The 21103-nt window shown below is 39.5% G+C and overlaps 1 protein-coding gene across 4 annotated transcripts in view; it reads right to left on the reverse strand.

The window, feature by feature from the left end:
- Positions 1-314: 314 nt before the first annotated feature.
- Positions 315-21103, reverse strand: part of LOC136860994 (endoplasmic reticulum aminopeptidase 1) — a 188147-nt gene continuing 167358 nt past the window's right edge. For all 4 annotated transcript variants that reach the window (XM_067138794.2, XM_067138792.2, XM_067138795.2 and 1 more), the window contains 7 exons: positions 18524-18813; positions 13791-13984; positions 3838-3993; positions 3619-3753; positions 3423-3504; positions 621-810; positions 315-536 (listed from right to left, as the gene is read on the reverse strand). In XM_067138794.2, the coding sequence (XP_066994895.2) occupies positions 529-536; positions 621-810; positions 3423-3504; positions 3619-3753; positions 3838-3993; positions 13791-13984; positions 18524-18813 (1055 nt within the window). In that variant the 3' untranslated portion in view covers positions 315-528. The remainder of the gene's footprint in view (positions 537-620; positions 811-3422; positions 3505-3618; positions 3754-3837; positions 3994-13790; positions 13985-18523; positions 18814-21103) is intronic.

Raw genomic sequence — 21103 nt, forward strand, 5'->3', positions numbered from 1 at the left:
TCAATCATCTAGACTGCCGCCCTTGCAACTACTGAAAGGCTGCTCCCCTTTCGATGAACCATTCCTTAGTCTGGTCTCTCAACAGATACCCATCCGATATGGTTGAACCTGCGGCTCGGCTATCTGCTTCATTGGGACACGCAAGCCTCTCCACCACGGCAAGGTCACATCGTTCGCAGGGGAGGTAAACTGCACATTTGGTTGAATTGTCAGGATGCTTTACTCTTACAAGGGTACCGATCAGTATTTTCATTCTTAAAAACATACTTATAATTACACTTAATAAAATCTTTTGCCACACCTGTTAATTTGCAATTATGTTTTAATTTCAGATCCATTATTTACAAACTTGAGGCTCAATGCCCTTACATTCTATGAAAGTTCTTCATCTTCTTATACCATTATCAAGAATCTTCTAATGAAATAGTCATCTTTGCAGATGTTCATAAAACCCCCAAGGCACTAAATATTTCACTATAACTACTTGAAGAGGTTCATTTGATTTTGTTTTCTCCTTCCAGAATATCTCTAGTGACCTGAAAAAAGGCATTTAGGGGAATTAATTACGTAGTTCCTCTCAATTTGTGGTATAATTTAATGACAGCCAATTAAATACTTACTGCTTGTCATTTCTGTTGAGTAGAAGAGGTTGCTAGCTTCACTTTGTGCCAGGTATTGCTCCATCCACCTCTCCAGTTCTGGTAAGTTTTTACAAATTCCTTCTTTACTCATCCTAATCACATGGAGTGATTGTTCCATAATACCAGCTACTTTTTCTTCATATTTATGAGCTGCATAGAAGTCCAGAACCTGTAATCATAGATAGAAGGATGTTTTTAAGTCATATATGTGTTTTTTTATTACATATTGGTATTTAATAATCATATTCTTTTTAAAATCTGAGTGAAACCATAAGCATAGTTCCTAAATATGCAAATGGAGCCTTGAAGCACTGTCACAGTAAATGTTTTTTTTTTTTTTTGCTAGGGGCTTCACGTCGCACCGACACAGATAGGTCTTATGGCGACGATGGGATAGGAAAGGCCTAGGAGTTGGAAGGAAGCGGCCGTGGCCTTAATTAAGGTACAGCCCCAGCATTTGCCTGGTGTGAAAATGGGAAACCACGGAAAACCATCTTCAGGGCTGCCGATAGTGGGATTCGAACCTACTATCTCCCGGATGCAAGCTCACAGCCGCGCGCCTCTACGCGCACGGCCAACTCGCCGGGTGTAAATGTATTTAGGAGGGCTTCAGTGAATCCAAACTTTCCAAAAGATTTAGGAATGATACCTCTGGCTCGCATCATTAAACCACCTTTCTTAGTAATTGAGACCAGTGGCTTTATGATATTTTCAGTTATTTCAGGTTCATTAACCCATTCCAATCTGGGCCTTAATATCCCTAACAAACGTTCTGGACTGGGCATTTTTAAGGATTTTTAGAACATTATATCTTTGTACCTGGAGGAGATATTTGCATGATTCTTTTATCTTTGTGCTTGTTTGAGCATCTCATTTTGAAAATCGCTGTTTGTATCATGTCAACTATCACATGAGATTTTAAAATTGATATATTATACCATGTTTTGCAAATGGAGGAAAGGTCTGACGGATAACTAAGCAAGTACAGTTTTCTGAAATACTGTTATATTTACCCTATTTTGCTAATATAAAATGTGCATTGCAATTACAAAACAACAACAACAATTAGTACGATATAAAAATAATAATTTTTTCAAAATAATAGTAATAATTACAATAATGAAAATGGGAGCTCTTATGAAATTATATTTTAATTGATAAATTTTGTCAAAAATTACTCAAATGTAAAATTATTGTTCCATTTACTACAAAATACTTCTGAGAAAGAGAAAATACGGTCTTCTACATTGACAACTTTACTAATATGTAAACAATCTTACGTATTCACGAAAATACGAAATACGCGGGAACATGCGCTAGGCCGTGAAACGAACTCCAATCATAATGAAATGTAAAAAGTTGTTTCAAATTCATATGTCAATAATATGTTCATTTGTGCATAAACTTATAATATATCATAAAATATCGAAAAATATCACTTTCGTCAAGCACATGTTTGCCGTGAGAAGCCATGTCTTAGAGCTCACTGAGTGACAAAATCTACTAATGCATGCTGATCGAAAATATCAGAAATTCTCTGAGTTAGACATATAATACTGCCATCTGCTTAAATACTCTCGTAACTACATGAAGAAACACGACGTAACCACCAGAATGCGTACATAGCTAGTTCTCGATATTTAGTGATTTAATGGTCCGTTACTGGACATTATAAATTTTCCAGCTAACTCATTCTTGGTTGCCTGCGTTTCGCCCTCATGTGCTAAGTTGGGCTCATCAGTTGGTCCTTAGCACACCTACCAAGACGCAAGGCTAGTGCATACCGTGGAGGCCACTGCATGGGCTACTTGAAGCCACCAGCAGTGCCAATGCACTATGAGAGACTATGTCTCACTTCCAAAAATTGATGCCTGCCTGGCCATCAGGACAAATATTTCATGTTCCCTATGGGAATCAACATCTATATCATTTAGTGATTTGTCAAACCTTACTACGGGCTATGCCCGCAGCGCAGCCTGAACTAAATTCAGCCACTGCGAGCATAGCTCGCAGTAAGACCGGAAAGAGTTAAAAGGTTACAATGACACATTCTGTATATATTCATATATTTTTCTAATGATAATGATTGTTATGTTTGTCTGGATCCATGGTGAATGGTCGTTGGCACAGTTTTTGGTTCAGATCGTGCCAGATTCTATTCCTGGACAGGTCAGGAAGTTTAGCTATGTCTGGTTCATTCCTTTGACTTGAGGATGGGGTGTTTGTGTTTGTGTTTGTCTCAATGTACACACAATGCACCACAGAAATACACAATAGTGAAGACATCCCTCCACATCGCATTAGTATCAGGACGGGCATTTGATCATAAAACAATACCAAGTTTTTTTTTTTTTTTTTACAATTTGTTTTACGTCACACTGACACAGATAGGTCTTATGGCGATGATGGGATAGGAAAGACTTAGGAGTGGGAAGGAAGTGGGCATGTACCAGCATTTGCCTGGTGTGAAAATGGGAAACCATGGAAAACCATCTTTAGGGCTGCCGACGGTGGGGCCTGAACTCGCTATCTCCCGGATCCAAGCTCACAGCTGCAAGCCCCTAACCGCATGGCCAACTCGCCTGGTAATACCAATTTCACATGATCAGCAAGGTTTATTCCCACAAACCCACACACGGTGGGAAAAAAGTGTCAAAAGAAGATTCCTATTTTATGATGAAAGATCCAATAATTGTTTAAATTTTTTGATTGATTTGGTCTGTGAGATTGATACCAAGAAGGTACATACATGTGGAAAATGGACCGTTTATATTCACTTACCCTGTTGTATCCCTCTTGTGTCTTAAATTTCCGTGTGGCTTGTTCCAGAATGTGCTGCCATATATCAACTCTAGTGTTAAACCTGAAAAGAGAATGGCATAAACATACAAGTAGTTTAAGTGAATAATCAACAAAAATAGTTTGATTCATCAACAAATTTACAATAAATTATGTACAGTATATTATTTTTCCTCACCTCTTCTTGATGAGATCCCAGTAATTGTCTAGAAACTGAAGGAATGTTTTAGAATCAGCCACAGCAGCAGAAACTTCTTTTATTTCTCCATCTGAGAACTTATAATTATCTTCAATGATGAGTATTTTGAGTATCCTGTAAATAGACCCTTCTTTATAGGTGATATCAGAGAGAAAGTAGACTATTAATAAGCTTGTTCTTATGGAGGAGAAAGCATACCTTTGTACCTTATGTGGCTGTATTGTGCTAGAAACAAGCTGAGATAACAGAAATCCTCGGAATCCTGGTGAGGTCTGGTTATGGAGCAAATCGAGGACTCTTTGGAGGCCTCGCTCCCAGTCTTCATCTACCCAGCGGAACACTCCCCATAGAGTACTTTAACAGAAGAAAAATTAAACAATTTTATATCGTATAATATTAAAAGTCTGGAATAGATGATAAAGCACTGAACCATTGTGAAGATAAGTCAAAAACTAAGTTTCCCTAATGTTTGTTGGTAATTAGGTTTTTTTTTTTAAACTGCATTATTCCTGTACTGTTCAGCATAATCACCAAAGTTATTTGAGTATTTGTCATAGTGTAAAATGAGCTTTCATGATAGAAAGTGCCATCCTGGTTAAACACACCTATCTGATTCAGCATCACACATCTGTTCTCTTGTAACATTTCGTTAATGCCACATCTCATGCTGAGTAACAATCACTCCATCCTTCATCTTTCACAGCCATTTGACCCTTTGCAAATTCTCAGCATGACTTCTGCACTTGTTGGACAGGCGTCACTGTTACAATATTTTTTATGAATGTTGTAAGGTTGTGCAGAAAATGAATCACTATATGGACCTCCTTCCACTTCCTCTCATTTAGTAACTTCGCTGTTTTGCAACTGTTACTGTGCCAAAGTTCTAGTTTACCAACTTGTGCACCTGTATGCAATCTATCGATGTGATGATGAACTATTGGAGACGTACATTGGAATCAGCTCTGTTCTTTTGTTTCTGAGCAATAAAACAGGAAAACATACTTTTTGACTTTGCCTTGTAATTAATAAGTAACTGAGAACAGATCTGCCGATACTGATGGGTGATCATTATAAAAGTTTATTATAAATGTCAGACATGAATTCCTCAGGGTAAAAGCTTTAAGTCAATGATGATTTTACTTCTGTAATGATACAATGCATGATCACAAGGAACCCTTACCTCCTTGATCTATAAGAGAAGAACTTGAAGTCTCAAGCTAGGTGTTTCTATAACAAAAACTTTATCTTCAGCCTTTTAAGTTGCACCTGCATGTAGGTAATTTTGATTTCAGAGAAGAGTTAGTGTGAGAATAAAAACAATTCAGGATTACAGGATTACATCAAAGGGAAGAGAAGAGAATACACAATGACAGACTAGTATGGAGTGAGTGAGCAATGGACAGGAACAACATGAAAATATAAGAGGATGAGGACCCACTCCACCTCTTTACTAAGTTCTGTTCTTTTCTTTTTTTAATACAGTGTATATACTGATTTAATTCCCTCCATCTCGCATCCCTCTCAGGAGAACACTTAGCCAAATTACATTAAGGATTCAGCTCTTCATATTCTATCATAACAGACTGAAAGTGTGCTATTTCAAATAAGTTATCAGAAAATAACCATATTATTTACATTATTTTAAATTTTACCAGGTATATAAACAACTAGAAACAAAACAGGAAGAGAAGGAGCTCTTTAGGCTTGCAGAGATGTATATAAATTATGAATATTAAGCGTGTATTAAAGTTGAAGAGAAAGTTGTTTTGACCTGTTGTTGTAGCTGTTTGGGTCATCAGTCCATAGACTGGTTTGATGCAGCTCTCCATGCCACCCTATCCTGTACTAAGTTTTCCATTTCCACGTAACTACTACATTCTGCATTTACTCTAATCTGTTTGTGATATTCATACCTTGGTCTACCCATGCCATTTACCACCTACACTACCCTCAGGAACTAACTGAGCAAGACCTGGGTGTCTTAAGATGTGCCCTATCATTCTGTCTCTTCTTCTCATCAAATTTTGCCAATTGCAAGCTGTCCACTTCACGACCGTATCAATGAATTCAATCAACAAATTATTAAACAAATTAATTTAAAACACCCCCTAATCGATACTTTATTTCTTGCCTTTGGGCAGAATTATAAAAACATTATCATATACAGGACATGTTTTGATCACTTAGTGGTCAACTTCAGCTGTCTTTAAAATAGCTCAGATGAAACACTTTGATTAGTAAGTACATTAAAATCTTAAATTACTTTCCCATGGGAACTTATAACTATTGCTTAAAGCGCTTGAAATTTGGGAGAGGGAAGGGGGGAATAAGTGGGGGGATTTTTGTCATGTGGTATGTAAAAAGGTACATAAATTACAATTCACATCTATGGTAAAAAATAAAAAACTTACTTTCTAATTGAACATATTTAAAAAGTCTAAAACGTCTGTATTTGGGCACTGTTTGTAAAAACACTAGGTGGCTTGAACTTGCTTATGTTAAAATCGATGTGTATACCAGTCTTCAAGTTTCTTATTGTTTGTATGTTGTGTTGATTATCTTCCTTTTAAAGTTCTTTTTATTTTAGTACCAGTTGTGTTGAACTGTTAATATACAATGGTCCTATGGTGACTTCTCTATTAAGTTGCGTCAAATAGCGGTCAGCTTGCCTCACGATCTTTCTGAAATGGTGTTCGCTACAACACTAGGTCGTGTACACGAAAACAGTCCCAAGGCGGCATTTTAAGTCCTCCTTACTTTTACCATCATTAGTTATTCCACTACCCAAATAACAATATTCATCTACTTCCTTTACGACTTCGCCAGACTTCATTTGACTGCTCTCCATTACCTTTGTTTTGGTTTTATTTATTTTCATCTTGTACTCCTTCTCCAAGACTGTGTCCATACCATTCAGCAATTTCTCTAGATCTTCTGCAGACTCAGATAAAATAACCTATGCAGATGAAATATAGTCATTGTATTTTCAGGAAGTACTGAATGAGGGGAACCCTACAGTATCCTGTGCTAGAAAACCAAGACCTAAGTAACTGTGACGTATGAAAAGGTAGAGAGGGCTTTGAATGTATTTAAAACCAGTAAAGGTTCAGGACTTGATGATATTCCACTGAAACATGGAAAAGTCTTAGGGAAATCAATGGTCCTCCCTTCAGGAAGATCATAAAATATTTTAATATTCCTGAGGACTGAAGGAAAAGGAAAGAGGATGTAGCTTCTGCAGCTGTCAGGAAAGATAGGGCTGACCAAGAGAGGAGGGGATCAAATGAGGTGATTGGGGTTGAGGCTCCGGTCATGAGGGGTTCCACTGTTAGACGTGGGGAAAGTGTGTGGAGGAAAGGGAACCGTAGTGTTATCCAGGAATTAGGTTGAGGCAGATGTTGAAGAAAGTAGAAGAGAAGGAGGATGGAAAGGAGAAGGTGGTAGTGATTCATTTGGTACCAACAATGTAAGGCAAGCAGGTGTAAGTACCAACATAGTTGGGGATGTGTGTGATCTGGTAAATGCAGCACGGGTGAAATTTAAGGAAGTGGAGATTGTTATCAGTGGAATACTGTGTAGGAGGGATACTGACTGGAAGGTGATTGGGGATTTAAATGAGACTATGGAGTGGGTGTGTGAGAAACAGGGACTGAGATTTCTAGATCCTAATGTGTAGGTAGGAGATAGGGATCTGCGCTCAGATGGCCTTCACTTTGATGCAAGTGCGATATCAGGTATAACTTGAAAACAATATTCTCGGAAGACTGGCCTGCATAATACATATAAAGAGACAGTCTTGACGGTGAAGTAAGTGATAGTTGTTGGACGAGTTGTGGTTTGGAGGTTATTGGAAGAGAGTTATTGTTTAGTAGTACGTAGCTGCAGGCCCAGAACTAGGGCAGGGCAGGGGGAGCACGTGCCCCGGGTGGCAGATTTCAGGGATGGCAAAATTTGAAAAATTTATTAAAAAATAATAATAAGTTATTTAATTTTTTCAAAATAATGATACTTCAATTAATATTGTTTAATTTTATTTTATTTTGTTGCCCATTTTATCAACTTTATTACACTGACACTGTATACCAAGTTATTTTCTTCATCATAAGACACGACACAAGAATTAACGTAATTCATGGGTCTGGAGTGAGTCTTATACTGTTACACCTACTACTGATGTGAATAATTAGTAGCCTGAGCGCTCAGCAGCGGGGTCGGAGACTCGAAAACAGTCTGACCTTGACGCGATGCACGAGCATCTCATCTCCCTCACCCCCTTTCTCCCCACTCTCCACTCTGCTTCCAATAAACAGTAAACTAAACAGACACCTGCAGTCATCGTTGTCGTTATTGAGGGCTACACATGTAGCCTGCGTACACTGTTGTCTGCGTGTGTTGATACGAACCGACAGTTGTTTTATTTTATTTGCATTTAGTACTTAATTAGTAGTATTCAGAGTGTTGGTTAGTTATTCGTGTTACCGTTTATCAGCGTTTGAAAGCGGGTACACTTTGAGCTACGTTTTTATCAGTTTCCAAATTATGGATGGCAGAAAACAACTAGTGGGGCCGAGTATAGAAAACTTGCCAAAGAGAAAAGGAAGAAATAAAGCGATGTGCTGTCACAAACACCAAAATTAGAAGAATTTTTTTTAAAAACCTAATGACAATGAAGATGAAGGCTCAAAAGAAAAATCAGGTAAGTAAATATTAATTTTTATTTCAATAATTAAATTATAGCACATTAGGGAAGAGATGAATTAATTGTGCCTTATCAGACTTTACGACAATTTTTTTAATACTTCATTTTGTAATGTATCATATTACTGATTGAATTTTAATCCCGGCTTTTAATATTTTAGATAACGTTAAAGCTGGAGAGGAAGGCACGCAACATGTCAAACTTTGCAAGAAACTCAGTCGTACTGGTGAAGCGAATGAAGATGAATTAATCTCTCTTCCTGACCCTACAACTGAAGGGTCGGGGGAAAAAACCAGGTAAGTCACTTTTTCATCGAAATTGAGATATTGTTACAGTCCGCTTCAGGGTGATCATGCGCATCTATTGAGAGGTCCAAAATGAAAAAACAGCAGGCGAATCAGGAGAAATTAGCATTCAAAGTTTTGCTTTTAGGGGAAAGAACTAGAGAAGTCAAGCACAAAAGTTGCTTTTTCTCAAGATGTACACATATTGACTCTCCTGCTTTTTTCCCCTGACCCTTCAACTGGTCTTCAAGAAACGTCCAAGTTTTCCTTTCATTTTAGCAATCCTGGTTCATGGCCACAGAGTTTTTCAGATTCTGAAAGGTGTTCCATAAAAAAAATGAGCTTTGAAAATCTGATTGAGCTAAATTTAAGTAATAGCAGCAGAGAGGGGCATAACTTAACCAAAGATTGGTTTTATAAAGTTCTCAAAAATGGAGAAAAAGTAAAGAGATCATGGTTAGGCTATAGAGAAAGTAAGAAAGTTCTATATTATGTTCCCTGCAGGCTGTTTTCACACTTAGCATCAAATCAAGTGCCTTCCTTAGTTAAAAAAAAAGGACTTACTCATTGGAGAAAACTCAGTGAAAAATTGCCTGAACATGAAAATTCATCCAACCACAAACTTTGCTTTCGTTCATGGAAAGCTTTAGGAACGGGAACTCAAAAACCAGATCCATCAAGAAGAGTCTCACTGGAAGGCGGTATTGCGCTGCATTATCGATGCTATTCTATTCCTAGCAAAGCAAGCGAGTCATTCCGAGGAACTAAAGATGACTGTGATTTCAGCGACCTATCCAGTGGAAAGTTCTTGAACGTAATAGAACTTATATCGCATTACAATGTCCCTCTTCAACAACATATTGAGTGGCATAAGAAAGGGAAAATCTTGTATTTCTCACATAAAATACAAAATGAGTTCTTTAAAATTATTGCCAAGAACATTAGGCAAAAGAGAATACAAGACATCGTCCGACTAGGTGGCTGAATGGTCAGTGTACTGGCCTTCGGTTCAGAGGGTCCTGGGTTCGATTCCCGGCCGCGTCGGGGACTTTAACCTTCATTGGTTAATTCCAATGGCCTGGGGGCTGGGTGTTTGTGCTGTCCCCAACATCCCTGCAACTCACACACAACACTATCCTCCACCACAAAAACATGCAGTTACCTACACATGGCAGATGCAGCCCACCCTCATCGGTGGGTCTGCCTTACAAGGGCTGCACTCGGCTAGAAATAGCCACACAAAATCATTATTATTATTAATACAAGACATTTTGGATGTGAAATATTACTCCTTAATATTTGACTGCACTCCGGATATCAGCAACAGTGAGCAAATGACTGAAGTAGTTCATTATGCCAAAACAAATACATCAGAGTTAGAATAAAGTTTTATTGATTTTTTCCCATTTAGTGACAAAACAGGTGAAGGTCTCAGCCAAGAAATCCTAAAAAAAATAGACAAAGATGAACTAAACTTAAAGAACTGTAGAGGCCAATCCTACGACAATGGGGCAAATATGGCCGGGAAATATAAAGGAGCTCAGTCCAGACTACTTCAGGAGAACGAGCTAGCATATTTTGTCCCATGTGCTGCTCATTCCCTCAATTTAGTTGGTGCCAATGCGGCCAGTGCTACTATTGAGGCTCAGAATTTTTTCGGAACTTTGAACAGTATGCATTCTTTCTTTGCAGCTTCAACTTCACGCTGGGAAGTTCTCCGAAAATATGTGTCACTGACAATGGAACCTGAAAGCAATACAAGATGGTCTGCAAGATTAGATGCGATCGAAGCTGTGTATAAACATTACGGTCAAGTTGTTCAGGCTCCAGAGGATCTTAAAAACCATGATATCTCAACACCTCAAACTAAGAGTGAGGCTAGCTCCCTTTTGAAAAATATTGGGAAACTTGAATTCATCATTTTCACATACTTTTGGCATGTTTTGATCAAAAAGATCAAACATATCAATGAGTTTTTGCAAAGAAAAGATGTAACAGTCGATTTGGCTGCCTGGAACCTTCAAGGACTTTTAACACTCTTGAAGTCTTGCAGAGAGTTTGCTTCATCTGAGACCATTACTGAGGGTAAATTCTTAGCAAGCATGAGTGATCTACCATCTGAGTTCTCAGAAAAAGGACAAAGAAAAAAGAAAAAATGTCTGATGAGCTGTGTGGCGATGAAACTTCGACAAGTACTGAGAATGTGTACCAAGTAGATATGTTAGAGGTTATTGACCAGATGATTACAGGACTCAGTGACAGGTTTAAGGCTTTGGACAACATAAATAGCAAGTTTGGATATTTGAATGGAGTTCGAATTAAAGAAATGCAAACAAAAGATCTAAATATGAGAGCAGAAAAATTTGCAAATATCTACATTGCTCTATCTCAACATTGAAGAATTAAAATTTGAAATAGAAAGTTTCAAGCACCACACTTTATCACTTAATGAAAATTTAAAGGAAGCCACATCAAAAGAAATGTTAAGTCTTATTTATAAAAATAAACTAGAGGAAGGCTACCCTAACATTACTACTGCACTGAGAACGTTTCTCACGTTGCCAGTTACAGTGTCATCATAAAACTACATGAGAAGTACAATGGGACAGGCGAGACTCTCTAATCTAAGTATAATATCAATTGAACACAAACGAGCATCCCATGTCAACTTTGACGACATCATCAGTACATTTGCAGCTAAGAAGGCTTGAAGAATTCAATTTTGAGGTACAATACATAACAGATTTTTGCATAGTTACAATTGAGTTACACTACAAAAAAATTATTTGTATTAGCCATGTATAAGTGTAAGGTATGTATTAATATGTATAAATGTATTAACATAAGTGTTTTTCATAAATAAAACTTCTTAATAGTACATGTATGGTGTGTAATTTCAACTGCCGCATCTAAAAAATAGCTGGCGGAGATGTTATATCTTAGTGGTAGGGGAAAGGGGAGGGAGGGGGATCGGGGTGTGGGGGGCGGCAAACTGATCTTTGCCCCCCCTGACAAATCTTCTAGTTCCGGCCCTGCATGGCTGACATGCCAAGCCAGGCAGTCTCCATATTGCATTGATCAGTAGTCATCTGTTTTATCTGTGTTTCAAACTGTAACCTCTGTGGTATTCGGTGTCAGTTGTCAACTGTTTAAAGATGGTGGCTTTGTTGATATCCTACAAGTGAAGTGTTTTTATTTTGTGATACAGTGATTAAAGTTATGTGGGTATTAATTTATGAATATATCTAAATAAAAGTATTGTATTAACTGACAGCATCTTGTGTGCGTCTGTGTTGCTACGTTAACTTAAACTGCAGTAGTACGTATAAGTTAGGAAATTAGTTTAGAAAGGTTATAGGGAGGTTCATTCAGGGAAACGGGGTGGTCTAGGACAGTGAAGAGGGTACAGGAATCTAGAAGTCAAGTAGGGATGACATAAAAATGTTAATATTGAACTGTAGAAGTATAATACCAATATAAATGGTCCGTTATTGGACATTATAAATTATCTAGCTAACTCATTCTTGGTTGCCAGCATTTCGCCCTCGTGTGCTAGGGTGGGCTCATCAGTTGGTACCAAGCACACCTACCAATACGCTGGCTAGTGCATACCGTGGAGGCCACTGCGTAGGCTAACTGGAGCCACCGGCAGTGCCAATGCACTAAGAGACTTTGTCTCATTACCAAAAATTGATGCCTGCTTGATGTTGATTCCCATTAGGTTTTTGTGTGGACTAAGTATTCTTTTGTTTTCATGACCTTTGTGATCCCCTCCTTTTGCCAACACCTTTATTCTGTGGAGGGTCGATCCTCTTCTTATTTCCCTTGTGATTAGGGTAAAGGATGATTATCTAGTTGTACTTTCCCTTGACATAGCAGATTGACCTATTCTGTTGTTTAAGTCGATGTTATCTGCAAAGGACAGTCCCAACCCAGCTGCAAACTGAGGAGGGTGATCATCTTACCATGATGATCAGAACCAGAAAACTGGAAAAAAGAGAGACTAGAAACTGCATGGAACTCATAGGACTGAACTTGAGCACTCATGCTACTGATCTGTCAGCATTTGGTATCCAGCATGCTGGTGAGAAGTGGATTACTGGTCGGGCTGAGGCATAAATAAAACAAACCCCATGGCACTACAGCCCTTGAAGGGCCTTGGCCTGCCAAGCAACTGCTGCTCAGCCCAAAGGCCTGCAGATTATGAGGTGTTGTGTGGTCAGCACGACGAATCCTCTCGGCCGTTATTCTTGGCTTTCTATACCGGGGCCGCTATCTCACCGTCAGATAGCTCCTCAATTCTAATCACATAGGCTGAGTGGACCTTGAACCAGCCCTCAGGTCCAGGTAAAAGCCCCTGACCTGGCTGGAAATCGAACCCGGAGGCTCCAGGTAAGAGGCAGGCATGCCATTCATACACCACGGGGCCGGCAGACTGAGGCATGTAACACTTAAACTGGAAATCTATTTTGTCATGCAGACATTCTAGTCTATATATAGGTCAAAATTAAATAATTGCAAAGGAAATTTCAACATAAAACATCTCAATCACTGCACTGAGTCACTGTACTACTCAAGTGGTGAAGAAAGAGAAGCTGGAGTAGATTTCATGGTGAACAGCCCAGTTGACAGGAGCATTACTGCCTTCCAACTGATCTTAAATCACTTGGTAGTTCACATTGTCTCCATATATGTGCTAACAGAGGTTAGCGCTGATGAATCCAAAGGCATTTTCTATGACCAGCTCCAGAATATTCTAGAATGGATCCCACAGAATTTACATTTACTTCTGTAAGATCTGTACAGTACCACAAAAATGATGCTTGTTACCTAAAACCAAAAATACCAAACCCCACGGTGCAATAGTCCCAAAGTGCCTTGGCCTAGCAAGCAACCGCTGCTCAGCCCGAAGGACTGAGGATTACAAGGTGTCGCGTGGTCAGCACGACAAATCCTCTCGACTATTGTTCTTGGCTTTCTAGACCGGGACCGCCATTTCACCGCCAGATAGCTTTTCAATTGTAATCACGTTGACTGACTGGACCTCGAAACAGCCCTCAGATCCAGGTGAAAGTCCCTGACCTGGCTGGGAATCGAACCCAGGACCTCCGGGATAAGAGGCAGGCACGCTACTTCTACACCACGGGGCCAGCATGTTTGTTACCTACCCATCGCTTATCTCCTTCTGATCATCCAACCACACAGCAAACTCTTCTCTTGCTCTCTGTATGGCTTCCTTGTGTCCTGCTTTGCACAAGACATAATGTGCCAGTGCATGAATTTCTGCTGTGTCTTCATATCCTTGGATGTTCTCCTCATTATCCTTGTTGTACATGTGGATCATCAACTCTCCAATGAATCTCTAGAATTAATAAATATCATACATAATTAGAAATATAATCATTATGTATTAGAAATATAATCATTATGTGTGTGTTGAGTATTATTGGTTTTTTTTTTTTTTTTACAAAAATACATTTTACAACATTCAAGTAAATATAAAAACAAATTTATTAGCAATAGAATTATTCATGATCACACCACGCAAGAGTCATAAAATTTACATGTACCAGGAAGAACACAGTAAAATATGGAATTAATAGTAGGCCTTTATCATATTGAGTAATACAAGCACTTAATTCTTTCTTTCTTTCTTAATCTGTTTACCCTCCAGGGTTGGTTTTTCCTCAGACTCATTGAGGGATTCCACTTCTACCACCTCAAGGGCAGTGAACTGGAGTGTGAGACGTTTGGTCAGGAGGATACAACTGGGGAGGAGGGTCAGTACCTCACTCAGGCAACCTCATCTGCTATGCTGAACAGGGGCCTTTGTGTGGGTGGAGGGTGGGGGATGGGAAGATCGGAAGGGATAGACAAGGAAAAGGGAAGGAAGCAGCTGTGGTGTTAAGTTAGGTACCATCCCCGCATTTGCCTGGAAAAGTGGGGAAACTGTGGAAAACCACTTCGAGGATGGCTTAGGTAGGAACCGAACCCCCCTCTACTCAGTTGACCTCCCGAGGCTGAGTGGACGTGGACGCCGTTCCAGCCCTCGTACCACTTTTTAAATTTTGTGGCAGAGCCGGGAATCGAACCCAGGCCTCCAGGGATGGCTGCTAATCACACTAACCACTACACCACAGAGTACTCTACTCTGCCATTATTTTTAAAGTTGTGCAAATTATGCTACTTTTAAATATTTACTAAAAAGGACCTTTGGAACAAATGTATACATACTGATTCCTGTAGTTTTAGTTAAAACTTGCTTGAACAAATTTTAAGTCATGGAACCTGTAACGTTTAGGATTATTGAATCTCTGGCTCAGGGGATTTTTGATGCAATATGTAAATAAACAAATAGTCACTATGGTTGATTATGTTCTCTGATGGGTGCTCCATACAGTAACAAAGAAGGAAGCTGAGAAATGGTTGGAAGAGTGGAAAAAAGCAATGGAAAGTGGAGGAATGAGGATAAACAGAACTAAGGCAGAGTTCATGAGCTTGAGGGAGAAGGAAGCAGGTGTGAGGATGAATGGAATAGATATCACCACAACAAACAAATTCTAGTGACTTGTTTCATTTATCCGACAAGATGATGTATTGGAGGAAAAAATAAACAGCCAGATACAGTCAGCATGATGGAACTGGAGGAAGATATCCTGTGTATCGTATGAGAGAAGGATGCCAGATAAATTGAAAGGAGAGATCAACAAGACAGTAGTTAGAAGAGCTATGACTTACATAGTGGAAACTTATATCCAAGCGAGTTGGCTGTGCAGTTAATGTCATGCAGCTGTGAGCTTGCATTCAGGAGATAGTGGGTTCGAACTCCATTGTTGGCCCGTGGTTTTCTGTGGTTTCATATTTTCACACCAGGCAAATGCTGGGGCTATACCTTATGGGTTAATGTCATGGCTGCTTCCTTCCCTCTCCCAGCACTTTCCTATCCCATCATCACCATAAGACCTATCTGCGTCAGTGCAACATAAATCAAATAATTGTAAGTAAAGAAACTTAGCTGATGACAACTGTTTAGGCTGGCAAACTGGAATTGTCTGGGAGTCTCCATGGCTCAGGTGGCAGCGCACCAGCCTCTCACTGCTGGGTTCCAATGTTCAAATACCGGACACTCCATATGAGATTTGTGCTGGATATAGCAGAGGTGGGGCAGGTTTTTCTCTGGTTACTCCAGTTTTTCCTGCAATCTTTTATTCCATCAACACTCTCCATTATCATTTCATCTGTCAGTCATTAATCATTGCTCTAGAGGAGTGCGACAGGCTTCGACAGCTGGCATAATTCCTATCCTCGCTTCACTCGTTCCATTCCTGACGCAGTCGAATGACTGGAAAAAGGCTGAGGATTTTCATTTTTCAAACACTGGACGTGTCTGGGATGAGAATGTTGAAGTCAGTCTGTCTGTCTGTCTGTCTGTCTGTCTGTCTGTCTGTTTTGGCCCTCTTTTACTCTTTTACACTTAAATATGAAAGGCCATAAGAGTAAGATATGAGGTGGTGAGAGGAAGGTTGAAAGTGATGAATGTTCTGAAAATTCAGGGAAGCTGGGTTCAGATGGTAAGGGCAGGTATGCCAATGTCCAGGTGGTCAGCAAGTGGTGAAAATCCCAGTGTACTTACAATTCATTTGTAATTGCAATAGTTCATTGAAATGAGCTAGGGCCTTTCCATTCTTTTGGTGGAAATCCAGGTGTTTGATTTCAACCATTCTGAAAACTGTGATATCCTTCTATCAGGGAGAGGTGATTTTTCCAGATATCATATTGTTCATTTGGTTCCTCACTGGTGTTGAAATCTAGACATTTTAAACTATTATTGATCTCACCCTTGAAATTCTTAGATTTTTCAATAAGTGGGTCGACAATGGATTTGAACCACTTGAAGATATCAGTGTGTTGCACGATTCTAATAACCTCACATTGCTGACAGGACCTGAGTCTACTTGTGTTTGGCTGGCCAAACAATGCTTGTGGGTCCCAAGTTGACTTGTGTTCACAAGATTGATACATTTGGAAAATGTTGACTAACATAAGCGACATGAGTGAGGTCAGTATACTGCTGGAACATTGCCCTCCTGTTTCTGAAATGGCAGTAAAATATGTTGGTGATGGTTATAAGATGCTCGCTACTTTCAGTGGCTGACCAGCTCTCAGCCCTATACAACACCCTTAGGAGACCTTTGATTTGAGGTGAACAGCTATATGCATATTACACTGTACTCCTGAGACTCCTTTCTATCTAAGCCATGTTGTACTCACTCTTACACACATTTCATTATCAATTCCACAGGTTGCTTTGCAGGCAGGATCCTACATACTGGAAGCAGCTACTTGCAAGCTCACAGCTACGCAACCCTAACCGCTTGGCCAACTCACTCAGTACTACTTCTTCTGATGTGTCCATCTGTTCTTGTATTTCTTCCCTACTGTCATTCCATTTATTTATTGGGAGTGCTTTTCCTTAACCCCTCAGCGTCGCAGCAATTTAAAGAGCTTCCTACTCCGTGATTGGAGGAGATTTCAACTATGTGCGAATTAAATACATTGATTCACTTAAAATGTTACTACAAGTATTTGAATAGCCCGATATTCACAAAATTTGGAATTCCTTATGACAAAACTATGTAGGCCTACATGCAGATAATCACATGATTGTTTCCCATTACCTTAGTAATTTAGTTTTGTGTGATAAGAATTCGAAGCACTCCTTAAGACAAAGATCCATGTCACATTCCTAACAGCAGTAAACTGGTCTTCATTTTGCCATGCTTTTAACACATGATACAACGTCCATGAGGTTTAGATTTCTCAGTTTTGAGTACTAATTTCCTGATTAAATGTCTTCCCTGCAACCTTGGAACTGTATTATCTGATACGCACAGGCCTCGAATATTTCACACAACTCATAAATTATTTCATAAATAATATTGAGGATCCTGAGCATCACCAAAAATGACTTTGGGAGTGCTCAGAATGTAAAGCACATCTGAAGTCGGTGCCAATGACCCTATCTCATCAGATCGTCTGCAAACAGCATTCCTTGCAGCCATATCATCTACTTGTAATACTTTGTCTATCACAATAATAAACAGTAGAGGTGAAAGAGCATACTCTATTCTGAACTGTGCTTTCTTCTCTTTTCCAACCTTCACACAGCTCTCACTGAATGCAATTTAACACACTGAGCACCAGACATTTTTTTTTTCTAAACCTTCCTGTTGGACCGTAGGTTTTTTGTAATAATCTCTTCTCAAATATATAAAACTATGGGCTAAAATATAAATACACATAAATGAAATGAAAAAATGTTTTTTCTGACAATATTTGTAGGGGTTCCTAGAGACCACCATGGTGCTGTTGTGACAATGCGCCAGCAGTCCCACATAGTGATCCAGGCAAATTTATAGGAAATAATACGTTTATTGAGATACTTTTGGGTCATTCTTGCTTCAGCAGTAGGCAAGACAGTAAGACAGTACCTGTGCTGATATAAGTTCATTGTTTCTTTACGCCATATGCAATCATAAGATTTTATGTAATCATGGTTTTAGGGTGGCATTTCTGTGCATGGCAGGTGTTTAGTGCTATTGCGATCATAAAACTGTCTGTGCCCAGACATACCAAACTTTCTGCAGGGACCACAGTCATCTGTAGCTAAATTTATTTCCATTTAGCAGTGGTCTTCTGGTCTCCAGGAAACAATAAGTTCACTCCTTACTTAACAGTCCCTGCGGACTGCTGTGGTTTGACAGAAAAATTTGGACAGTGGTCCCAATGGACTGCTCCGGTGCTCCAACGGGGTGGTTGGACCATAGGTTTTTTTGTAATAATCTAGACTGTAATATGTTTCCTAAGGAGAGATTCAAATTGATACATATTTACTACTCACATCAAATTTAGTCTCTGCATCCGTTCCTGCAAGTTTCCAGGAGATTGTGAAGTACACCTGAGCCAGTGCCTTCCACACATTAACTTCTGTTTCTGTTCTGAGGAAGCGAATCATATTGAGGGCAGTAGCAAATTTCAGTCTTCCCCCTATAGCCAGATACCAAGCATCGTGAAGTAGCTTGGCACGTGTAGCGGTAGGGATGAGAGGCCATCCATCTCCTGCTCCAGTGGTAACTAAATACACAGCCAGCATATTCCAGTTGTTGGAGTCATAATTGACTATGAACATTCCTAAAACAAACAGGAAATTGAGAAAATAAGTGACATACGGTGCACCTTCAAATAGGAAAAATACCATATTTACTTGAATCTAATATGCACCTCAGTTTTAAAAGGCTTCAAATTAGAAAATGTTTGCTTGTGTTGGTAATTTTCAGCTCTTAAGCTGGTGCAAAATTTAATTTTTCTGTATACAACAATCATTATTAATCCTATGACATACAAATAAAAAACACCATTAATTATACAAGAATAAGGTGGATACATACAGTTTTACATAATTCACAAATTAATGTCCAAGCTCCTTAGATACTACACTGAGTCAGCGGTTACATGCACAAAATCCCTGAGGTTCCCATGGCAAGCTCTCAAAGAACACTTGTGTACAGTGTGAGCAGTAGTGTCTCTATCGGCACTGCAATCGCACACAGGAGATGCTAACTTCCTGCACTTGAATAGTGAATCAGCGCAAACACTGCAGCCAGAACAAATTCTGTTCTGCCTAGCCCACATACTTCTGGGTAGATTGAACCCAGAATCCTTCACTTTTATAGATGACATGCCATGGAATTCTGAAGCAGAAGGTGAGTTCCAGTTCAGGATCCACCGGTTCCTAACATTGAAGTTCTCGACTACTGGTCTCTGAGGTGTGCATAGTAGCGGTGACTAAGGGGGGTGAGGGAGGCAGTTCCCCCCCACTTTGTAGAGAAAACATTACATTTTCATTCTATTTTAGCTGGCTGAAACTAGGTATTATTAAAGAAAAGAATGTGTTCAAATTTTAATTATTAACAAAATTAGTATAAAAAATACGCACAAAATGTTGTTCGTTGCAGCTAACCAATTTGTATAGCACCACAGCAAGTAGTGGAAACTTTGCAAATGCTATGTGAAAGGGTAACAGAGGTATATTTTTTGCCAAGATCATAGACACTGAGGTATGATTCACCTGCTTGCTGCGTGCATTAGTCAGTCTGGCAGTCTCTTTAATATTATCTGTTAGTTTCATTTTGTAGCTATTTGTTCAGTTTTGATGTGTATACCCCTCCCCCCACCCCACTTCTAATTCCCAGTTGCCACTACTGGCTGTGCACAGGGGTGGATTCCTTGAGTTGAACCTACTATTTTGTTGGCGGCTGATACTCATATCCAAGTATCCATATTTTGTCTGGGATTCTTCCAATACTTGAATTCAGGGGTGTAGATGCCTTTGATGGCTAAGGAGACCAATCCTGGGATGAAATACTTAACCACATTGGTTGCACCTTATAGAGGGTGGAGGTAACATTTGAGCCTGGCATTGTTTATGCCTCTGACATTTTTCTGCTTCTTGTCTACGATGTTCACCCTCAAACTGTGCAACAGCAGCTGCAGTAGTTGTGCACCTGTGAGTGCCATCTAATGCATTGATATACTAAGTACCGTACTTGGATCAATGTCAGTGTTCTTGAAGGTCTTCGTAATTTGATCTTCATAGCACTTCAGAGGAACACCATGGGGTCTCCTGCCAGTACTGATTTCACTGTACAGAATTTTTTGAGGAAGTCTGTCATCTTTCATGCGCTGGACATGTTCACTCCATCTGAGTTGCTGACCAATGATGGTGGTCTCTATACTGTTCTTCTTTGAACTCTCTAGAATGGTTGTGTTTGGTATGTAGTCATCCCATTTGATGTTCATAATACGAAGGTAATCCCAAAAATAAGGTCTCCTATTTTTTTATAAATACATAGACCTGTTTATTTCTACAATGGTTTATATCATTTTACAGCTAGAACATTTAGCTATTATTCTACATAATCACCATTTTGGTCGATGCATTTTCGTAGACGCTGTGACAGTTTTTGTATGCCCATGTCATACGAGCTCACCGCCATGCTGTTCAGGAAGTTGTGAACCTCGTCGTCGGTAATGAATCACTTTCTAGCCAAATGTTCTTTCATCTTAGGGAACAAGTGATAATCACTGGGCGCCAAGTCGGGACTATAGGGTGGGTGGGTTATGATGTTCCACTGAAACTGTTGCAGGAGAGCAACGGTTTGCCGGGCGACATGCGGGCAAGCGTTGTCATGGAGAATGTTTACGCCCTTGCTCAACATTCCTCTTCTCTGGTTTTGAATTGCCCATCTGAGTTTCTTCAGGGTCTCACAGTACCTGTCAGCATTAATTGTGGTCCCAGCAGGCATAAAGTCAAGCAACAATACCCGTTTTCGATCTCAAAAAAACAGTTGTCTAGACTTTAGTGGCAGACTGTGTTTGCTTGAATTTCCGCGGCTTTGGCGAAGAGGGATGATTGTTGCTT

The sequence above is a fragment of the Anabrus simplex genome, chromosome 1 (genome assembly GCF_040414725.1).
Source record: "Anabrus simplex isolate iqAnaSimp1 chromosome 1, ASM4041472v1, whole genome shotgun sequence".
Classification (NCBI taxonomy): Eukaryota; Metazoa; Arthropoda; class Insecta; order Orthoptera; family Tettigoniidae; genus Anabrus; species Anabrus simplex.